The sequence below is a fragment of the Triturus cristatus genome, chromosome 10, assembly GCF_964204655.1.
Source record: "Triturus cristatus chromosome 10, aTriCri1.1, whole genome shotgun sequence".
NCBI lineage: Eukaryota > Metazoa > Chordata > Amphibia > Caudata > Salamandridae > Triturus > Triturus cristatus.
The window spans coordinates 146,882,671-146,904,902 of NC_140593.1; the positions used below are offsets into that span (position 1 = coordinate 146,882,671).

The 22,232-nt window shown below is 48.1% G+C and overlaps 1 protein-coding gene across 5 annotated transcripts in view; it reads left to right on the forward strand.

The window, feature by feature from the left end:
• Positions 1-22,232, forward strand: part of DNAJC13 (DnaJ heat shock protein family (Hsp40) member C13) — a 1,667,846-nt gene that overhangs the window by 820,671 nt on the left and 824,943 nt on the right. For all 5 annotated transcript variants that reach the window (XR_014970022.1, XM_085630673.1, XM_085630671.1 and 2 more), the window contains one exon: positions 3,672-3,787. Coding sequence is in view for 4 of the 5 variants with exons in the window: in XM_085630673.1 (XP_085486799.1) it covers positions 3,672-3,787 (116 nt within the window). In the remaining variant the exon portion in view is untranslated. The remainder of the gene's footprint in view (positions 1-3,671; positions 3,788-22,232) is intronic.

Consider the following 22,232-nt stretch of genomic DNA (forward strand, 5'->3'; position numbering starts at 1 on the left):
GTTCCCTGCCCAATGCATTCCTGTCTAGTAGTTTAAGTAAACATTCTGCCAGCTACCGAGCAGAGGCCCGGCTTCTCTGTCTTTATACAAGTAATTCATAGCCCTATTACCATGGAAGACTTCTGCCCTCGCATCTAGTGTAGACACTTAGACGCTTGTACACGCACTAACAGTCAGTATAGTCAGTATAGAATAAGATTCTACTCCAAGAAGGCCTCTCTTTTGGATAACATAGTTCTTTAAACATAGGATGTTAGATATGATTTGGGATTAGGTTGACTTGACCCTCCAGACATCTGTCGCCACATGTAGAGCTAAATGTCAAGTCCCCTTCACCCCCTAGCTGCACGTCAATCACACGTCATGCTGCTGTGCGCGCATTTCTGCTAAGTATTTCTGCTGACATTGCGAAATTCTTTCATGGGACCACCCTATTATGACATCACATCTGATGACGTACTTTAGCCACACCCAGTTACACCTACTTTTGCTACGTATGTATGTTTTATCTTCCTTATCAATTGTTACGCCTCTTGCATTTGCTTCACTGTAATGCCTATTGTATAAAAGTGATTAATTATCAATAATGTATGTACTTCACTTCCTGAACCTCCGTGGTGATGGAACCTGGAGTCCACGATTTCGAAATCGTCCATTGGAATAAAGCCCGTTCCTAACCTCTAATACCACGGATTCTGCCTCTTATTTATTGAGCTATTTTTATTATGTTCTGTATCAAATTAAGTCCCGGTAATTAAATTATTTACCACACCACAATGGGACCTTAATTTGGTCCTTACTTTCTTGATGAGCACACCGTTTGAGCCGCTACACAACTCCCCTCTACGGTTGCTCACTATCAAAACAATCTTTTAGGTGGCAATTACCTCTGCCAGGAGGGTGAACGAACTACAGGCACTGTCATCACAGCCTCCCTACCAGACAGTTTTCCCGTACAAAGTGGTACTGAGAACTAGTGCATCTTTTTTGCCCAAGTTTGTAACTCCCTTCCATCTGGCACAGTCCGTCACTCTATACACATCCTATGCACCTCCGCACCCTTCCCAAGAAGAGCGTCTCCACAGTCTGGACCTAAAAAGAGTGTTATCATTCTACCTTGATCTCACTCACCCTACAGGCAGATGATATTGCCACTAGAAATGCTGTCTTGATGGTAAGCAACCAGAGGGTACAATTATGTAGTGACACAAAAGGGAGCACACATGAGGTAAGTGAGAACCAGTTTCAGATCCCACTGAGGCATAATGAAGGGCGTAGAGGGAAACATATGTACAAGCCCTTTCCGAAACCTATTTACAATAGGGTACTTTGAATAAAGAGGGTTGGACCTCTGCTGCTCTCTTCACCACTATAGCATAAAACACTCCCTCCTCCTCCGTAGCCACAGTGGGTGGAGAGAGCATACCAATATATGGAGAGGTGTCCACTCCACTGGCTTCCGCAACCTCCTTATACCAGTGCAGTTCCTCACCAGCAGTGTCTAACCGTTGCTCTATAGGGTCCAGTTACCCCACCCACTCTTGTCCCATGCCTGTAACCTCCACAAAACGTTCAGGCAATGACCTAGAGCCCCATGTTTGCATTGGCGCTGGAATCTGCATCGAGTGATTCCCGACAACCCAGAGTTGGAACATCGTCTGGGACAGGCGCCAGGGAAGGTCACGTTGGCATGGCCTGGGTCGGATCCATGAGACCCCACCAGAGCAGAGGCCAGAGCCATTGGTGCGTGACTTGATGGGGCCTCTTCCGACCCCGCCGGTCCCGGAGCCGCATCAAAGGGGTTGACCCACTCAAATACCTTGTAAAACTTTTATTTGAGCGGGGTCACTCCGGCTCCCGTAAACAGGAGGCGGCGCAGAGTTGGACCTGGCAACGGCTCCACAGATTCGTGCCTAGAACGTCAATGTTCCTCACTAAACTCGTCAATCCTCAACGAGGCGGAGTCGGTCTAGACTTCATCTTCTTCTTGTGCTTCTTACCGAAGTGTCCCGAGGACCTTGAGTGCGATGAAGACTTGGGGCTCCTGGTGTGGTCCCGCGACCTTCTCTTCCTTGATCGGGCCGAGACTCCCTAGGAGTCGTGCTAGATGACATCGACTGCCGGCCGCAAGCCGCTTTAGGGACCACTCCCTCTAAGCCTTCGGCACTATGGCCCTGCAGTCCAAGCACAAATTTGAGTTGTGATCGCACTCGAGACACCATAAACACATAAGGTGTGGGTCAGTAACCAACGTGGCGCACTGACAGGTGGCGCACAACTTAAAACCTAGAGGTCATCCCTCAACACATGAGGACATCAACAAAATGTTGAAAAATCACCGTCAAAAAGAGAAAGAGGGGTATCTAAATGGCACAGAAAGAAAATAACTGATGTCTGTGCGCCTGGGTGGCACCTATATAGGTGACCACGACATCATATCCAACGCCAACGACGCAACTCAGAGCCGAATGGAGCCACCCAACAGCGCGCAGGGGTACTGCTCACGCAAAAGTTTCCGAATGCAGTCTGATGCCTAGGAAATTCAGAGGTAGGGAATCTGCAGCTAGATATTGTCTCTACCAGATAATGCGTTTCCGAAGGTAAGTAACTTGTTCTTCAATGCCTCATAGTGACTCATGGTTGAAGTTGGGGAAAAGATTTGAGCGACGTGTAAAGTAGTGAATATATAATATTTGGCAGTATCTGTTTTGGCTAGTAGCAACCTTAGACAAATAAAGGTACTATCCCTTTGTGAATAAACCTCTTCCTCCATGATTCCTAGACTTACAAGGATAGAGTAACTCACCAACCCATACCACCTGCAAGATCTTCAGCCAGTATTTCTGAATAATCCCACATAAAATGCAGGAGATCTCCAAAGTGCATCTGATATCTAAGGTGGCTAGGAGAGGTGCCTTTGACCATCTTTCAAAGGTGATTTGTTGAGCAATAAACTCTGCAAACGTATTTAAATTGGATAAATGTAATTTAGCCAAGATGCAAGTTCACGAAATGCCAGTTGGGCTTTCTGCGAGCCATTATTGTCTAAAAAACATGGGGACTTCTCTTATCTAGGTCCAATTGGCTGGAACAAATGTGGAACATATGTGGTGCTTTAGTGACTAGGGTAGGATAAACATGAGATATATACCCTTAGCTTCTAGTTGACTTGTGGTCACTGTAACTTCAGGAAAGCTTTTCTAATACTATTCTCTCAGCTAAATGTGTATGGGAGACTCAAACACAATGTGAGAAGCCTACGTGCCTGTTCTTTATAACAGACAAATGCATGTACTATGTAGTGAGCCAGATGAACTAATTGATTTTCTTTTCATTTGCCACATCCCTCTATAAGTACCTTGTCTCACTTGTGGGTTTGAAGAATTAAGATAGCTCTTGTTTAATGACATACGCTGCACTTCAATGGGTCTCAGAGCTATTCCTTTGACAGTGATGTGCAGCTTAACATCTAAAGAGCCTCTGGAGCAACAAAGTGCTCAGACAGCAGTTTTGCAAAATACAACAGGAAAGCATTTCTAAAGGTAAGTACTGCTTTTTCTATAAGAATTGTGAAAGTTGTCATAATTATGATGTGAAAGAAAAGTATGCAATTAAACAGAAGCATTAAGTATTGACACAAAAAATGAGAATTATCTTCTGTACCACATAAGGTTAAACTGCTTAAAGACACTCTTGACTCGTGGAAGAAGGAAGTGGAGAAGAAACCTCCTACTATGTCAATCGATGAGGCCTATGAAGTCCTTCATCTTCCCAAAGGACAAGGACAGTAAGTTGCCGAACAGTTGTTCATTCACACAGCAAGATTCTGTGTTCCTTTTTTGCAAGTGGTTTCTTAATTGAAACAGACAATTTCATCTTGCTTTCTTTTATTTCCTTTAAAGTGACATGACAGCGAAACCTCTTAAGTCCATTGGAATATTTGCATCAAGTAATTTTATGTCAAGTGTCAATAATAAACACCCCACTTTGTTTTAAATGTACGTTTCAGGCCAAGGTACATTTTATATAGATTTGTGTATTTTATCATTGACCGGCTGCTTTCAAAAGCCCTTGAAACTGACAGAACGGGACAATCAGAGGAATGTCTCTATATTAAACGGTGACTGTCTTAGCTTTCGATTATGGATGACAGTTTCCAAAAGTATAGCCGAAGATGGTGCAAGGGTCTGTGGGTTAAATGAAGAAGATTGTAAAAAAAAAAGGGTTTTATGTTTTGAATACCTTACTGATAATCTAACTTGAAATATAAGAGAAATATGTAAATTCTTTTCATTATTTGCCTTTTGCTTCCACTGACTGAAGCAGGGTCCTATGCTGAACGTCCATGCAAAGTAGCTGTGATTAAGAACTTTAATGTTTTAAAAGGTAATGCATGCACAGTCTCATAATCTTGTTTCTTATTAAAAAGAAGCACAAACTAAAATAAAAATAATATCTCTGCCCTTTAGATTTTCTGGGAACGAGTTGTATTAATGGTTGAGGTTCCAGGCTTGCTAACATATCCCTGATGTACTTTTTAGGACAGCTCTCCATCCTGCCAATGACAATACATGATGGTGGTTAATGCTAGAGAGAAGATCTTGGTTAAACTGTCCCTACTAGGTTGCCCATGTTCAGCAGACAGCTAGAAGTATACTTTATCCTAGCTGGCATACAGGCTTTGCAGCCTGGGTTCTTAACGTCGTGTAAGTTGAGGAGTGCTGTTGTTTTCACATTGGATTTCTGCTTTAAAAGAAATGAACATAGGCTGCTAGTGCAGAACAACGAGTTTATAGATATACAGTTGCCAGTGAGTGAGACTAATTCAAGCATTCCTTCTGCCACTTTGCTGCAGTAGATGCTTTAATTTGGACCAGTGCGCTTAGGGGAGGGACACATGCATTCTGTGCCATAGGACTCAAGTTGTACTTCACCAACTAAGCCTAAGTAGGCTGAAACTAGTCTGGGAAATGCTTGTGTTCCTGTCTGATGGGGACCTGGGCTGGCAGTTCAAACTGGTCCATTACTTGGAGCTGGACAAACAATGGGCAACATAATAGGTGAAAAATGATGGGCTGGGATGTGAACCCTGGCAATCACCAATGACTGAGATTAATTCAAGCATTCTTCTCATGACCTTGTTGTTTGTTTTAAAAAAAAAAAAATGGAAAGTATCTTTTTATTAATTTTTATTAATTTTCTTTATCCAGTGTTTCTTGTGCATGGTTTTGAAAGCCTAGTTGACTAACAGCATATTCTTGCTCAGGGATAGACCCTATTTTTGGGTCTAGCCTAGAAGCAGCGTTAACTGTCTGATCAGTCTCGCTTTTTCAGAAAAATCTATATAAAAAATACTTACATACGTATAGGGACATTCAGTCAGCCCTCTTTATCTGTTGGTCTGTTCAAGTTACATTTACATTTTGATTCCACCGGCCACAACATATCGCATGGAAATATAGATCAGCCCAGTTCATCCAGTGGCTGTCTTACATTGCGAGTGAGTGTGTTTATGGACCAACCAGAAAAGAAGTTCACGGTAGTGCCAGAACTGGTTTGCCTAGGTTGTTCTTTTGGACATTTTCTGTATTTTTGCTGTTTTCTTTTTGAATAACTGTGCACACTTGCCTTGGCCACATCTATTGGCAAAACTTGTTTATTCTGGGAGAATCGTCGGATTGCTGATCTCTCTTGAAACTTTGTAAAGCTCACTGCGACACCTGGATGATTGAGTGATCGGTCATGCTTTTTCTGTTTTTTAATGCATTTGTTTCATAGAACTTAACAATCAGTAAAAGAAAATCAACATACAGTTAAACTTAAACAAAGGTGCAATAAGTCCGTCCTTGCAAGATTAAAGTGGAAAACAAGACCAAATTAAACAACAAAAGGATCGTCACACTGATAAGTGTTATGAGCCCCAGTGTACCCCAATATAGGCCTAGGTAGCTGCACGACCTTTTACCTACATTTGTCCTACCTTGCTCTACATAACGGTTCTGGCGCTAACCTTTTACCTAGTTATGTGCTGAATAAATGTCATGTGGTTTTCTTCAAAAACTTGCCTCATTTATTATGCATGAGGATTCTTAGTTTTATATCCTAACACCCTGCCAAGGACAGCACAGCAGGATTACTATCTTCTGTATAATAACTGTACAAAAGTCACCGCTATCGTCGTCTTTGAACGACAGACCCACAGTACCATTACACATCTAGGGTACCTTTCGGGTATAAAATAGCCACATCATTACTGAGCAACCAGAGGAGAAGCTTCCATGCTGACACGAGATGCTAAAGTCCCTGCACGCAGAAACTCCAGCACGGAGTCCCTTGTGGGGTGTCCAACTCAAGACCAAGATGGGGTCCTTTGTTCTTTCCCATCAGGTAATGGGGTTGAAGGGCGCTAGGGGGCGCGCTGGCAAGATGGTCGCCAGTGCGTAAGGCTCCTACAACTTGGTGCCATCCTCCTGTGAATTCTCCTGGCTGCAGCGTGAGACGGGCCGTGGACGCCGCCCGCTGCTGCTTAAATGATTCCCGCGACCCCGCGGGGAACTTCAGGACCGGAGACAGCCCGCTGCCTCAGATATGGACTTCTGTAGCTGGAACCGGTGAGGAGCGCGGAGCGGGCTGCGGGTCGCGGCCGGCCGCGAGAGGCACTCCGGCTCGCCACGAGGCGACTTGGCCGTGTGGACCGCGACTCCCGCGGCGGAGGCGTGCTTGCGGCCACCCACTGAGGCACGGAGGCTGACACAAGGGACGGCAAGGAGAGGCGGAGCCGGTGACCAGCCGGTCTGCGGCGCTGAACGAGTGAAGCACTGGATACGTGCTTGTCGCTGTGGTGATCGCTGTCCACGGGAGGTGCTGCGGACCCCGGATCGGCGCGACATTGCCGAGGAGAGAGCCTGCGGCGACCTCCCCGGGGAGTGGCAGGATACCTTGACCAGTATTGGCCCCCAGTGAGGCCTGGTTGACCGCCCGTCGGAGCTGCTTGGGTGAGTCGTATGGGGCCGGCACCCGGCGCGATGGTGAGCCTGAAGGACATAGCGGGGAGGCCTGGGAAGTAAGGCGGGCCTCCCCATGCACTGAGGCGAAGCGGTGGGCCTGGCTGAGATCACCGCGTACTGCTGGAGGGTGACGGACCGCCCCAGTGCTGCTGAGTGCGACCTTGTGGCCCAGGAACTGTGTGTCTGGTGGCTGAGGGCCTGATGGACGGACATGGACATTGAGGCGGGCGGCTGCAGAAGAGAGGGGAACTGCCTGCGCCCCGCGGTGGGGAGAGCACCTGGAGCTAACGAGTGCCCCTGGGGATTCGACTGGCTGTGGTGGGACTCCGGTCTCCGTGTTCTCGGCGCGAGCCGGAGGAGGTGAACGGACCGTGTGTTGGCCGGTGGGAGCTGGCAGCGCCCGGTCGGTGGGAGCTCTGTGCACAGGAGGTGTCCCGACCGATGGCGGCGAAGTGGTGGGCCCAGGCATAGCTGAGACTGTCGAGCCACTTGAGCTGCGCTACGGTTGTCGCCAAGCTGGTAGTGCCCCACTTGCTAGCAGCCCAGGAGCGGTGAGCTCCGGTAGCTGAGGTGGAACATTGTCGGACCTGGCAGATGCGAGGCACCAGTGTCAGGGCCGAGGAGAGACGCCTGGCGGGGGACTCTGACATACTGTGAGACCAACACGAGGCGGTCTTGGTAGACTCGGGCGCCTGGAGGCATCCGTCAGAAGATATTTGTTCGGGGGCAGCAGCAGCTACTGAGGGTATCCCGTGAACCCCCCCCCCCCCCTCCTCCGCACTGGTGGTGGGAGGGTGATGTTGACTCTCCTATACCCTAACGAGGCAGAACCGGGGGTTGAGATTGCCTGACAAGTGCCGGGGGGGGGCATCAAATGCCGTCAGCACAACAGTTGGCTATGGGGCGGCTGCGGAACAAGCCGAATGAGGGTCGCCGCGGGTGGAAGGCCCCGGTTCAGCGCCGGGACGCCCTGGTCCAGGCGTGGAGCCACTGGCGACAACGCTTGAGGCCAAAATGGACGCCATGCTGGCGGCGGTGGACCGGCTTGGCACCACCCTGGAGCAGACTAGGGCCTCCTTGGAGTCTCGAATCGATAAGGTCACAGTTGATTTCACCCTCCTCCATGCGGACCACCGCAAGTTAGTGGACTCTGTTGCTCAACAGCGCCAAGCGCTCCAGGATGTCCAACCTGTGGTGCGCAACCACACTATAACCTTACAGGACCTGATCGACCGTGTTCATACCCTGGAGGATCGGGCCGAGGACGCGGAAGGCCGCTCCCGGTGCCACAATATTAGAGTGGTGGGTCTTCTGGAAGGCGAGGAGGGGCGGAACCCAGAACAGTTTGTCGAGGGATGGCTGCGGGACATTCTTCCTTCGGGGGTGCTCTGCCCACAGTTTGTGGTAGAGCAGGCGCACAGGGTCCCGGTGCGGAGACCTATCCCCGGGGCCCGGCCGCGTCCCATTCTCTTCAGACTTCTCAATTATCGAGACAGGGACGTGGTGCTCCGTGAGGCCAGGAATCTGGACGCCATTGTGGTGGGCGGTGGTCAAGTGATGTTGTTCCCGGATTACACGGCGACGGTCCAGAAGCGGAGGAGCAACTATCTGGCAGTGAAGCGCCAGCTGCGCGAACTGAAGATTCCATATTCCCTGCTGTTCCCGTTGCGCCTTAGGGTGGTCACGAAGGAGGGGACCCGATCCTCCGACGCCCCGTCAGACGTTTGGGACAGGCTGGAGGAAACTGGGCTGCACAGTGACCAGAGGCCCCCGGACCCGGGAGCTGGCGGACAGCAGGAGAGAAGATCACGGCGGCGGCGGTGGAAGGAGACCCGCTGGGATGTGGGGTTGGGCCTTGCTGTGGCACCCAGTCCAGAGAAGATGCGCCTGGAGCGTCAGGAAGCCCAGGAGGCGACCGCCACCCCAACGCACCAAGCTCACACAATGTGATCAGCAGTTTGGGGTGTCACCACTGGCAGTATTTGATCGTCCGAGAGCATGGCAGCTGGGGAAGAAGATCTACATAGAGCGTATCTCACACCGACCCCGTCAATAAATATTTCCATCGTGCGGATGCGGGCTGTCCCCGCTGTGGGGAGCTGGATGCCGGGCTGGTCCACATGTTGTGGAGCTGTCCCGCACTGGATCCGTACTGGCGGATGGTTCATGGAGCGCTCCGCGCATGTACGGGCCGTCAACTCCCGTTCGAATGGCCGGTCTATTTGTTGCACCTCTTTCACAGAGCTCCCTCCACGAAAGTCCCCTCTCGGTTTCTCGACCTGGGGCTAGTGGTGGCGAAGCGACTGCTCACCAAGCGTTGGAAGGCAGCTGATCTGCCCCACGCGCGGGCATGGCGGGGGTTCACTGCTAGTGTGGGCAAAGGCGGAGGGCGCGGCCCTCTTAAGGGAAGAAACACTAGGCCTCAGGAAGACACCAATAGCGAGTCTGTGGGAGGCACTCTTACAGGCCATGATGCGACTCGACGGGGATACCGCAGGGACCTGTTGGGAGCGTGATGGGGATGCCCTCCGAGAGGGGCCGGGCACCAGCCAGCCTAGGGGTGAGGCATGATGTATTGTACTGAGGGCCTGGCTGTTCAGGTGGGGCGCACAGTAAAGGCGATAATGACGATCAAACAGTCTGTACAAGGGACACCGGGATGGGGGGGGGGGGGTCAGAACAGGGGACAGAATAAGGGGTTGCTAGATCATAGGCCGGACTTTGCTGCTGTTGTTTTACCTGGGCATTTGATGTTCTGCCCCATTTTCCCATGGTTTGCTAACTGTTTATGGAAACACACTTGGGGTGAGTGGGCGGAATCCTAGCGACTTTCCTTGGGGAGACCTCTCAGTGACAGGATAACGAAGGGGACTTTGTGGTCGCAGTTTCAGTGGAGAGGCCCTCAATGCTGATTAGAGATTAGGTGATGTGCATGCTCCCATTAGCTAATATACACCTGACTAGATACATACCAATGATTCTATTACATATGTAAGTCACTCTGGTCTTAAAGTGTACTGTGAATTCTGTTAAAAAGAAATGCCAATAAATAGATTTATAAATAAATAAATCAGGTAATGGGGTTGGCTCTTTCCTAGTGGATTCTTGGCTTTTGTACCCACATACATGCTAGGTACACTTAGGTACACTTTGATAGGGTTTGCATCGTAGGAGTACGCTCGATTAGTCAAATGTATCAATATGAATGAATGAATGAATGAAATTACATTTGTATAGCGCTTAGCTACCCTGAGGCCTCCTAGCGCTTGCGGAGCGGAGAGAACTAAGGAGAGAGAGATTCACGCTAGTGTGCTGAGAGAAAGAGCTGTGTTTTAAGCAGTTTCCGGAAGATCGACAGATCAGGTTCTCCTCGGAGGGTGGGGGGGAGGGCATTCCAAAGGTTGGAGGCATTCAGAGAGAACGAGCGTCCACCCCACCTAGATCTTCGGACTTTCAGGGGCGTGGCAAGAAAAGCAGAACTGGAGCGAAGAGTCCTGGGGGGTTGATAGGGGGTGACCAAGGACTGAATAATGTGAGAGCCGGTTTTCCAAATAGCTTTGTGGGCTAAGCACATAGCTTTGAAATGGATCCTTGCTCGGATGGGCAGCCAGTGGAGATTCCTTAAAGCAGGTTTTGCTGTTTTTCTACGGGGAATCTGGAGCAATTGGCGAGCCGCACAGTTTTGGATTACTTGAAGTCTATGGAGAGTATATATGCCTACATATATTTACTGTTTTAGCACCATGGTAGAATTGTACCTTTTATTTGCTCTGTTTGTATATAGCCGGGTCTGGTGGCTCAGTGGACTAAAGCAGCCACTGCAGGGGCCTGTGTTTGACCTCATGGTCACAGGTTCAAATCCCGGCGGGTCCACTCAGCCCTTCATCCATCTGAGGTCCATAAAATTAGTACCATTGAGTTGGGTAACAATAAACATCTGTTATTCAGCGCCAGGACACCTACGGGTAATCGTGCGCTTTACAAATACACCTGTTATGTTATGTTGGTAATCTTATATATCTGTTTCTGTCTAATGATTGTCGCAGCAATCCTGTTTTATGCTAGAATGACGCTGGTTCAATAAATACTTCTTGAAAACGTCCTCTTCGTTTATTCTGTGTATCTCTGAGGCTAAGTGAGCACGATTTATTGAGCAAAAGTTACTGCGATCCCTGAAGGATCAAGGGTTGTCATGTTCGATAGTTGCCAGAAACCTTTGCTGCTTGGTAAGGTTTGGGGGCTTATAGTGGCAGTGTGAGCTAGCTGGTGTGAAGGCTAACATATCATGTGGGAGTGTCTGGAATAAGTCTGGACACCAAGCCTTAGTTTATGTTGTCGAAATGCTCAGATTCTATGCATTACTAGGGACTACACGACATGGCACCCAAAGTTGGGTTGGTTCTCATTTAACGGTCAAATCTGAGTAATTCAGTTGTGCTTTCTCAGAGACCACTACTGACATGTACCCAGAGACGTCTGGAGTAGGAAGGGTAAAATCCGACGTAGCTGAGTAGGTATATCCTATACATTGGCTGTAAATTTGTTCAAGCTTGAAGGATTATAATTCTATAAATTGTGCATAAACCTGATCTCTTTTTCGTAAATACTTCCTCCCATAATGTCTCAGAATGGAGACGCTGGTATGAGTGGTGCTGGTGCGGAGGAAGCAGAGCTTGCGGGAGCTCTTAACATTTCAGAAAATTGAAGAAATGCCCTTACTATGAAATTAGCAAATTATGGTCTCTCATCATTAGATGGGAGCGTTACCTTCGTGATTGAGGCATACAGGACTCTGAGGTGTTCTATTCTTGGGTTAAATTCCCACCTGCAGATGCACGCACACAAGTATTCCATAGTTACATCCCAGATTAATACTCTCCACATGAGGATATAGAAGTCCTGTTAACTTATCAAGATATATAAATTGGTTTAAAGGCGCCCTCCCCTATACCATAGAAAAAGTGAGACTTGGTCAGCTCAGCAGAGATTTGGCCAGTCCTAGCTGCTTACACACGCATCCAGAGATTGATACATTGCCAGCAGCAGACTTGCATTCACTTTACAAAGAAATAATAAAGCTGTACAGAAATCTTATACATTTCGTAATGCGAACAGTTACAATTCAACCTACAGGGATCACTCAAGATGGTCAACTACAAGGGACTGCAACAAAAATCAACCCACAAACACTGTACACGATTATGGGAAGAATGCCCACTAAACGCGAGCAAATGCCATTCTAGATAGCAAAAAAAATAGCACAGCTTGAGGCAGTTTGTCCACACACAGTCCCGCAAGAAAAACACAGAATACTGCCAATTTGGTTGCCAATGGGCATAGCTCCCCCATTAGAGGATTCTACCACTTGGGGTACAGTTTTCGCTGCTGTTTATACCAGAACTCATGGTACCCCTCCATTGCATATAACTGGGTCTGAACTGAAGTGGCGAAGTGAGCTAAAGAATGATGATGGATTCAACCCAGATGTGTGACTGGGGGTGAGTGTCTGAAAAGTTTCAGCACTCTGTCCATCATCTCCTTGGGTTTGCCACCCCTCCATAGCAGTCATACCAGAATTATTGAAACAAATACAGAATGAGTACGGGGCAGAACCTGCCCTGGATTTGGAGATGAAATTGATAAGCAATTTTGCCCAGGTGTCAACAGTTATGTTGGCAAACATTAAAGGGGAGGCAGCAGTGGTGGCTATACGCCAACACTTGAGGGAATCCACTCCTGCACAACAGGAGCAAGTTGCCTAGTGTCAATTACGGGGCCTTTGGGGTCTTTGAGCTGAAGAGGTGAGGAGCGGTTGTGGCAGGGGGGCTGAGGTTTGGCCCTGGGTTTATTGCCGGGCTCCCAGGGATTCGCATTAGACTGTGAGCACCCCCCCACCCACCAACAGAGGCGCCCTTCGTCATCGGCGGCCACGAGGGGCCAGAGAATAGGGGAGCACCTGCAGCAGGGGTGGCTCGCAAGGCTGGACTGCACCACCTAAGAGGATTGGGGGATCCCTGGGCCGGCCATGAAGATGAAAGGGTGCTAACCACTCAACACGCGTAGCTAAAGGCGCGGCCTGTACTCCCGTTTCCTCTTGCCCCCACTTCCTGTACTGCAGTGACTGTGGGGGTTGAAGACAGCGGGCCTCGATGAGCGGCGGAGCTTGGTGAGGTGGGTGGGGCTTGGGCTGCCCACCCCACCTAAGTTGGCCGGCCCCTTTCTGCAGTGGCTTTACCTGAAGTTTTGACACAGTCGAGAGGCCTGGACCCAGGTATAGGTCAGAGGTCCTGAGGAGAAGACTGGGCTGTTACAGCGCCCCCTGAAGTTACAGGGTCAGGGACCGGACGCTGGCCCTGCCGCATCTCTGAAGGGGAGAACAGACACCGGCCTTTGACGCTTGTGGCTGATCCAGAGCCCCATTGGCAGGGTATCAGACTGGTCTGACCCACCCCTATTGGCCGGGGGACGGGGGTGCTTCTCCGGGCTCCAGAAGACTGTGTTACCCACTGGCTTTGGCTACGGCTGCAGTGGTGATCAGCCTCGACCTGCGGCGAGTACTGTCGTGGAGATGGCCTCTGATAAGGGGAGGAAGGAAAGATCAGTGAAAGAACTGCTCCTCAAGACGCCCAGCCCGCAAGCCGAGGGCCCCACTCCTCAGAGGTCCTAGGAAGACAAGGACGGAGTGGATAGAACGGAGGCCCCAATCAGTCAAACCTTCCTCAAACCATTCTTCTCCTTGCGTGAGGACCTTTTATCCATGAAACGAGAACTTTCGGCCAATTTAAGGGAGGTGCGCCGGGACCTGGACTCATTGGTTGAGAGGATCAGCACCTTGGAGGACCATGAGTCCAGTAGGGATGAGGAGCTAGAGGGTCTACAACATGAGGTTCTCCGGCTGCTTGAACAAAACCTGGCCCTGCAAGCTCACACGGAAGAGTTGAAAAACTGGTCCCGACGCAATAACCTACGAATCCGCAGCATTGCGACCGGGACAGATGACACAAGCATAGAGAACTTGGTGACCAATCTCTTTTGTGCAGTTCTAGGTGAGCCATCAGACTCACTTGCGGGCAGCTGGCCTCTCTTACTCTTGGGGTCACCCATTCCGTCTGATTTTCTCCTTCAATGGGGAACGCCGGCAAATGCATTCAGTGAATGAGGCCTGCAAGCTACTAGGTATTGAGGTCAACCCTGCGGATGAGGCACAACAAGGCAAAGCGGACAGGAACCGTTGGCGCGGCCACGGGTGGACAACAATCAAGCCAGCGACTAATAAGCTGCTCCCTGATCCAGACACCATGGCTAAAGAAAGGCAGGTGGTCCTGGAGACATTGGCTGGGGACCCTCCTAGAACATTGACACCATGATTTGCGGGGGCAGCTGGCGGACAGTCTGATGGTCCCTCTTTTTGATCTCCTTTGACCAATGCGTGGGGCTGGGGGGGGAGTTGTTGGCCACTGGTATCCCTCTGTTTTCTAGGAGCATGTTGCTTTGGATTTCAGTCAGTCGTACAATGATTGCTCATTGGGTCGTTGTACTATTTGTTGTGGGTTTCTTATTTCTTTTGACCCCACTGGGCTCCCCGTCTGCTTGGCTCCAGACTCTGGTATCTGCTCATCATCAGGTACACACACCTGGTATGCTAGGGGCATTTGGGAGCGGGAGTCTCTTGGTCTGCAATGGCGCTTCACTTGGCTTCCAGTCTAGGTCCTGGCCTGTATGATAGCAAACACTGCAATTCTTACCTAGAATGTAAAGGGATTATATAATCCGACTAAGAGGAGGTCAATCTTATCCTATTTATAGCATTCGGGTGCCCAAGTATGCTTATTACAGGAAACCCACTTTCTTGCAAGAGACACATGCAGACTTCGCTCAAGGGCTTTCACCACCAATATTTCTCCACATACACAACTATAACAGCTGAGGTTGCAATACTCATCTCTTGCACTTTTAGAGGGAAGGTGGGCGCAAAAATAGCTGAAATCAAAAGAGGCTTTTGGCTATATCAGTAACTATCAACGCTTGTACCGTTACACTAGGCTCTATCTGCGCCCAATGAGGGACAGGAGACCTTCTGACGAGCAGTGATGGAATTAACAAACTCTCCGGACAGGCAAATCCTATTGGGGGGAGACATAAATATGGTCTTCAATAATCAACTGGACCTTTTGGCCCAATGGCAGGGGCAGACTGGGTCTCTCTTGCAGAGTGGGCAGGAGTGGCTACACGATCTGGGACTGGTGGATATTTGGCGTTCTCTGCACCCCATGTTACGAATTACACATTTTATTCTCATGCGCTCAAAACTTGTGCCAGAATTGATTATTTTATAGGATCCCAATCCTTGCTTCCTCTAGCTCTCACCTCGAATATTGAACCCTGCTCACTCTCAAACCATGCCGCACTGACTTACACTAGCAATCCATCCATTGGGCAGACCACCAAATTCTTGGCGATTGCGTGATACGTTCTGCATCGCCGGGCCGTGGTACACCGACAGACTAAGACCATAGATGAGTCCCTGGCTTTTAATGAAACACTCGACACTTCAATAACAACCATATGGGAAACACCCAAGATAGTCGCGAGAGGGGACTTTATCGCCACCTCCTTGGTGGACCATAGGCTTTGCAGGGACAAGAGGGAGGGCTTCACTAAACAAGCGCAGGAGCTGGAGCGCATCCATAAACGGACGGGGGCACCCCGGGTATGGCGGCAACTAAAGGTGCTGCACTTACAGGTCGCCAGGCCTTGACCTGGACAGGACGGAATGCGCCACTCTAAGACTACAACGCTCATTGTATGTGGGGGGACAGATGTGGGTGCCTTCTGGCTAATAAATTACGCGATCAGCGCCAGACGGCTACTGTCCACACTATTCTGGATGCATCTGGCTCCAAATGCTAGAATGACGCAGACATAGCCAAAGCATTTCTCAACTTCTATGCTAAGCTTTAAACAGCCCAACATCTCCCGGAGCAGGCATCGCTGAATTATTTGCAAGGGATGACTCACCCTAAACTGACTCCGGAGCAGGCGTCCAGCCTGGACAGCCCGATCTGCATTGAGGAAGGGATATCTGCCATAGCTTGACTTAAACACCTTAAACCCCTGGACCCCGATGAGTTCTCTATTTTTTTATAAAAGCTTTTCTGTAATCCTAGCACCCATCTTAACTAGACTTTTTAATGCGATAGTTGACACTTCCAAAGCCAAGCAAAGACATCCAACACTGCCCTTCCTACCAGCCAATATCACTCCTAAATATTGACCCAAAGTTTTTTGCGGGGATTCTGGCGGCCAGACTTGGGCCGATGATGCTAGGACAAGTGAATCCGGATTTGAGGCCACCAGACAATGCAGTGACAACACACAGGGACTGCTCCATCTCATTGACAAGGCTCATCACCAGGGCGTGGAGCGAGTGGTGTTGTCGGTCGAGGCCGAAAAGGCTTTCGATCGGGTGCATTGGACATACTTGCCAGCCACACTTACACAGTTCGGTGTAGGGGACCGATTCCATAAATAGGTATTCAGCAGGTACAGTCACCCTACAGCCACAGTACGGGTAAATTGCACTCCTCTGACCCCTTCCCGATCGTCCATGGCACGAGACAGGGGTGTCCACTCTCCCCCCTGCTATTCGCTCTCTATATGGAGCCCATGGCTCAGAGAGTGCGAGATAAGCCATTGATCTCAGGGGTCTGGTTTGGTGGGTAGCATTATACCATAAGTCTGTACATGAACAATGTTGTCGCAAACCTAGAAAATCACCAGACCTCCATACCAGTGTTTTTTGCTGAACTCGAAAGCTTCGCAGAAGCTTCAGGATTTCAGGTTAATGTTTCCAAATCACAAGCCCTTGGGGTTTCCCTCCAGTCTTCTACTAAGGAGGCCCTCCAACAGCAATGCCCGATACAGTGGGCGACGGAATCAATCCCATACCTCTGCAATAGCATGGCAGCCTCAACTCGGGCCCTGAATTACAGTCACCCCCTCTCCAAGACCCGACGAGACTTACGCTGCTGGCGACCGTTTGGCCTCTCCTGGCTGGGTCGTGTGGCGGCTCTCAAAATAAATATAACAATATGCTACCGAAGATACTGTACTTCTTCCAGACACTCCCTGTGGAGCCCTCTCCTGGTATCCTCAAGTTGCTTCAACAGTAATTTCTCTCTTTTGTATGGGCAGATAAGAGGCCTAGGATTAATAGGGAACTAAGTTACAGATACCTGGCTATCCAGCTGTGAGTCCTGCTGGAATGGTCCCGTAGCGAATCAGAAAAGCATTAGCTTTTCATGAATAGAGCCATACCTGGTCAGTCTCTGTGGAAGATCCCCTTTCTCCTCTTAACTCAGCGGCCTACAGGGCTATATAAATCACCGGTCACACGCACAACATTGAAATCCTGAGACTCAACTGCCGTAAAGTACTGGCTCTTTTCCTTCCCATCACCTCTCACACCCATAGTCAACAATTCGGATTTCACACTGGGCCTCGACCTAGTGGCTTTCAGAGATTCCGATAGAGAGGGGTGTAGATCAATAGGCCATCTCTTTGACGCAGAGGGTCCACTGCCGTTTGCGAGCCTTCGCTCTGACCTTGTGTTATCAGAGACAGAATGCTACCATTTTCAGCGTGTGCGGCATTAGGTCATTCATCCCTCGATATGTCCAGGAGCCCAGAGACCCCTTACCCCGTACGAAAAATGGCTGCTCACCAAATCGACTGGCACATGCCTCATCACTGAGCTCTACAACCTCCTACGTCCTCCAGAATGAGAGGTCAAATCCGCTGAGCAGAGGTGTTGGGAGATAGAATTGGGGCATGCGCTCTCCCAGAAGGAATGGGGTGACCTATTTGATCGGGCACACCGCACTGCTCACAACTGTTCCAGTATAGAAGCGGCGACCAATATCACTTATTCGTCCCTCACACCTCCTAGATTTCACAGAAGCAACCCAACCCGCAAATCAGAATGTTGGATAAATTGTGGATCTGAAGGCAGGCTAATGCACCTATTGTGGGATTGTCCTACTCTTACACTATGCTGGGGACATGTCCTTGACAACATAGGCAAACACTTTGATACACAGATACCACGTTTTCCCGCTGGTGTCGTCCTGGCCTTTCTAATGCGCTCACATTCCCTCTCAAATCGTGCAAAGGCAGACAAATGGGTATAGCCTAAGGTGCGGCCCTGCAAAACATACTATCTAACTGGGACACAGACTGGACCCATACATGTCAAGGGTGGCCGCATAGATTGTGGCACGTACTGGGCATAGATCGTATATCCCTCTCACTTCAGGGAGACTGTTCCGCCTTCTCGGATCTCTGGTGCCAATTCCTCTCCCTACTTAGCACGGAGATGCGGGAACTTACCTGTCCCGAATACCTGCGGATCTTGCGTCTTACGGAACCTCCACATGATCAAGCTTAACCTATATTACCAGGTAGAATGTAGGAGAAACCTCAACTCTACTCCATTAGCTTCACAGTATTGTGGGGGGGGGGGACTCGGGAGGGTGGGAAGTGGAGAGGGAGTTATTTGGGGTTTCCTGTAATGTGCCTTGTTGTACATGTATGATCCATTTGGCGCATCACTAGCGGCACTGTTTGAAGCATAAACCAAATGATATCAATAAAAAGATTTAACTCTAAAAAAAGAAATGCCCAGGCTACTAAGGACTCAACTACTGAACAGGAAATGTGCTCTGACGATGCTAGACAGGGCAGGATAAGTAACACTAGCTTGCCAGAACTTGTTGGAATTTCTGGGTACAGCAGAGCTTAATGAACATATCACGCTGGAAGCAAATGATACAAGGGGTAAGTTTCCCACATTGTTCATACGAAATTACGCTCCAAATGGAGGGGGACATACCCAGAAAAGTGAAAGGTCTCTTTTGGGAGAACCTGACTTTTAAACACAATATCCTTTTGGCTGAAAGAGATTGGCCGCCTGAGTTCGTCATGGATTGTCCAAAGGGGAAAGAGGTCATTTTACCGGCTTTCTCCGACCTCGTTCCATAATTGCGAAAACACACATACGCGCAGGAGTGGGCGATAGCGCTAGCTCCTGCATTATACCACACTCATGTAGGGTTGGATGCTGAGTCACCTCACAATGAAATCCCAGTTAAAACTACTCCTACACCTCAGAGGCAGCACCCAATGAAACATGACACAAAGAAACAGGTCAGGGAGATCTTAGATCAACTTGAGTACCAAGGTGTGATTGAGAATTGCACCTCTTCCATGAATAATCGTTTGTTTCCCGTAATAAAACCCGACAATTCATACCATCTAGTGATAGACCACAGGTATTTGAACTCATGCACGGAAAACATTTGCAGTATAAAATGCACACAGTGCCGCATTAATAAACTGTTGTGCGAAAGAAATACAGAACACTAGATATCTCAAATGGATTCTTTTGCCAAAACATAGTGCCTGAAAGCAGATATTTGACACCATTTTCAGCCCTAGGCTCTCAATGCCAATTCTATAGACTGTCCCAAGGGTATAACCATAGCCCCCAGGTTGTTCTGTGCTAGAGTAACAGAGTAACTTAAAAATTGAGATGAGGAGGCATTGTCCTATGTTGATGATATTTATCTGACGGACGATGAATTATTGGATCACTTGCACAGGGTGAACAACTTAATTCTGGGGTTCGTGCTGAGGGCTACAAATGTAACTTTAAAATATCTGAAATTGCCCACCTCAATGTCCTATTTTTAGGATATGAGCTCTCAAGTAAAGGAAAAAGTCTGGCAGCTAATTTTTTAGAATTATGTGTTCTGCTCCAACCCCCAAAGACTCTGAAAAACTTACAATCAATTTTAGGATTCCTAAATTTTGACAGAACTTACATTTTGGATTACGCAAAAAAAGTAAAACCTTTCTACGAATTAATTGGACCTGATTTTCCAGTTTGACATTGGACATAGGAACACCCAGACGTTCTCCGTTCCTTTCACACAGACCTGATAGCTTCTAAACACTTACACACAAGTGTGAACACTAAGAACTTGGTGATCCGTGTAATAGCGGGTCAATCAGGATACATGTACCTAACCTTCAATGAAGGCGAAACGGTACCCATTGCATACAAATCTCAATTGTACACAAACGCCGAAATGCGTTTTGCATCCACAAAAAAAGCAGAACACAATGCTGTAGTCAGAGAAAGAGCACTAGCACATGGAAACCAAATAATTGTCGAGACTCTGGTACCAACTGTAGAGGCTGTTACCAAGGCAAGCGTTCCAAACGCAAAAGCACTGCATCCACGATGGATACAATGGGCTAATTCTCTCACTGCAACAGATGTAGATTACAAATTTTATTCTATATTAAAAACACAAGCATTCCTGCAGTGCGAACAAGAATATCCTCTCCCGAATGAAATAATACCTCTAGATTAGTATGAATAAATCATTTACACTGATGGATCTGCCCAGTCGGCTATAGGAAGTAAACAGCAATACAGCGTAGCATGTGCGATTCTAAAGGGATGTATGCGGGATGGTTAGTTCCGTCCTAGCAATATGCAGGCACAGTCTCTAGGAGATTGCACGGCACAGCTGGCAGAACTAAAAGCCCTGATACTGACACTAAAAAACACGGATTGGGAATTCCCCATACTTATCTGGTGTGATTTGTTTTACTGTGTTCAGTCATGCAACGAATATCTTTACTATTGGGGCCAGAATGGGTTTAGAGATTCCAGAGGTTGCACAAAAAGCACAAATTGCTTTGGGAACAGGTGGCAGAAAAAAAGTCCTGCCACAGGCTCATGTAATTCACACAGCGTGTTGGCAAGCATGTTGAAGGTAATTCACTGGCTAATGAAGCCACCAAGGCGACAGTGAGAACTGCTGCCGTTGCTGCAATCACTCGTTCTAGTACTTGGCTAGATGGACAGATAATAGCTGTGAACACTACACGCAACAGCTCAACCTTGCCTAAAAGTTTTCCACCCAAGTTCTCCTACAAGTTAGATGCTCAAAACATTCCATAATATCAAATTCCAGGAGTGGGGGATAGTGATACCAAACATGGATTGCAGATTACGTTTAATTCTAGCTGCACACAAGAGTCTGAGTTCAGCACACGCAGGTATTACTGCAACAATTTCACTACTGAAACAACGTTATTAGTGGCCAGGTCTTACCAAGCAAACCAAATGCTTTGTCCTTAAGTGTGACATCTGTCAGCAGATGAAGGGTTCCACCGTAGCTCGTCCGCCAAAAACAGCACTACTGATATCAGACAGAACACTTGCATGTTTCTATTTGGACCACTGTGGACCCTTACAATCTGACAGGGCTTACAGGTACATACTGGTGGCAGTGAATTCATGCCTGTGGGTTTGGCCCCAGCACTCAGCTGACGCTCTAACTGTTATAAAGGATTTGCGAGTCTTTATAGACTATTCCAAGAATCACAGCTGTACTGCCGGCAACCTCAGTCTCAGCATTTGCTCTGATGTCCGCTTGGCAGCCTTTCATCATGAGCAGTCTAAAATCAGCGCTAAAGCCAGTATTGAAGTGGGGTTCAGTTCTTACTTCTTTGTCGATCCCCAGAATGGGGTCTTTGATGCCTATGACTACTCTGGTTGGAGCCAGTTCAATGATTCCACTAAAAAAAACAGGTTCTTCAGTTTACCAAGCACAAGTCACAGGACTTATTTAAAAGAATAATTATTTATTTTCCAACCCAAAGTTTCAAGATAAACTTCCCATCAAAGAATACATGATATTAGGGTGCTAGAAACTCCTTGGATTTTTCTAATCCTCTTCCTCAAGATGATGATGAAGCTGATCATGAGAAATGTTTCGCCTTTTGACTGACTTCCTGGATGCAATCTAGTGTACAGACTTAAGGCAACAAATATGACTATGATTTCAACAGTTAAGGATACACCAACATGTATGAAAGGAGAACCAACTGTATCTGGATATGTTTTACAAAATAGACATAATTTTTATTGATGATAATATAAGAAAATTAATTTTATTAGAAAAGATAAGGTCCCATTCAAACTCAATCATTCATCTTCATTCATACTTCAAAGAAACTAGTGTACATTAAAAATTGCAACTTTTCTACATTTCAGATAAATGCAATAATAACAATTTCAATGTCTATGAAGAAAAGTCAGTGTGGCACACAAGTAATAATCTCTTGCGTTCGCGCGTTTCGGCACTGAGC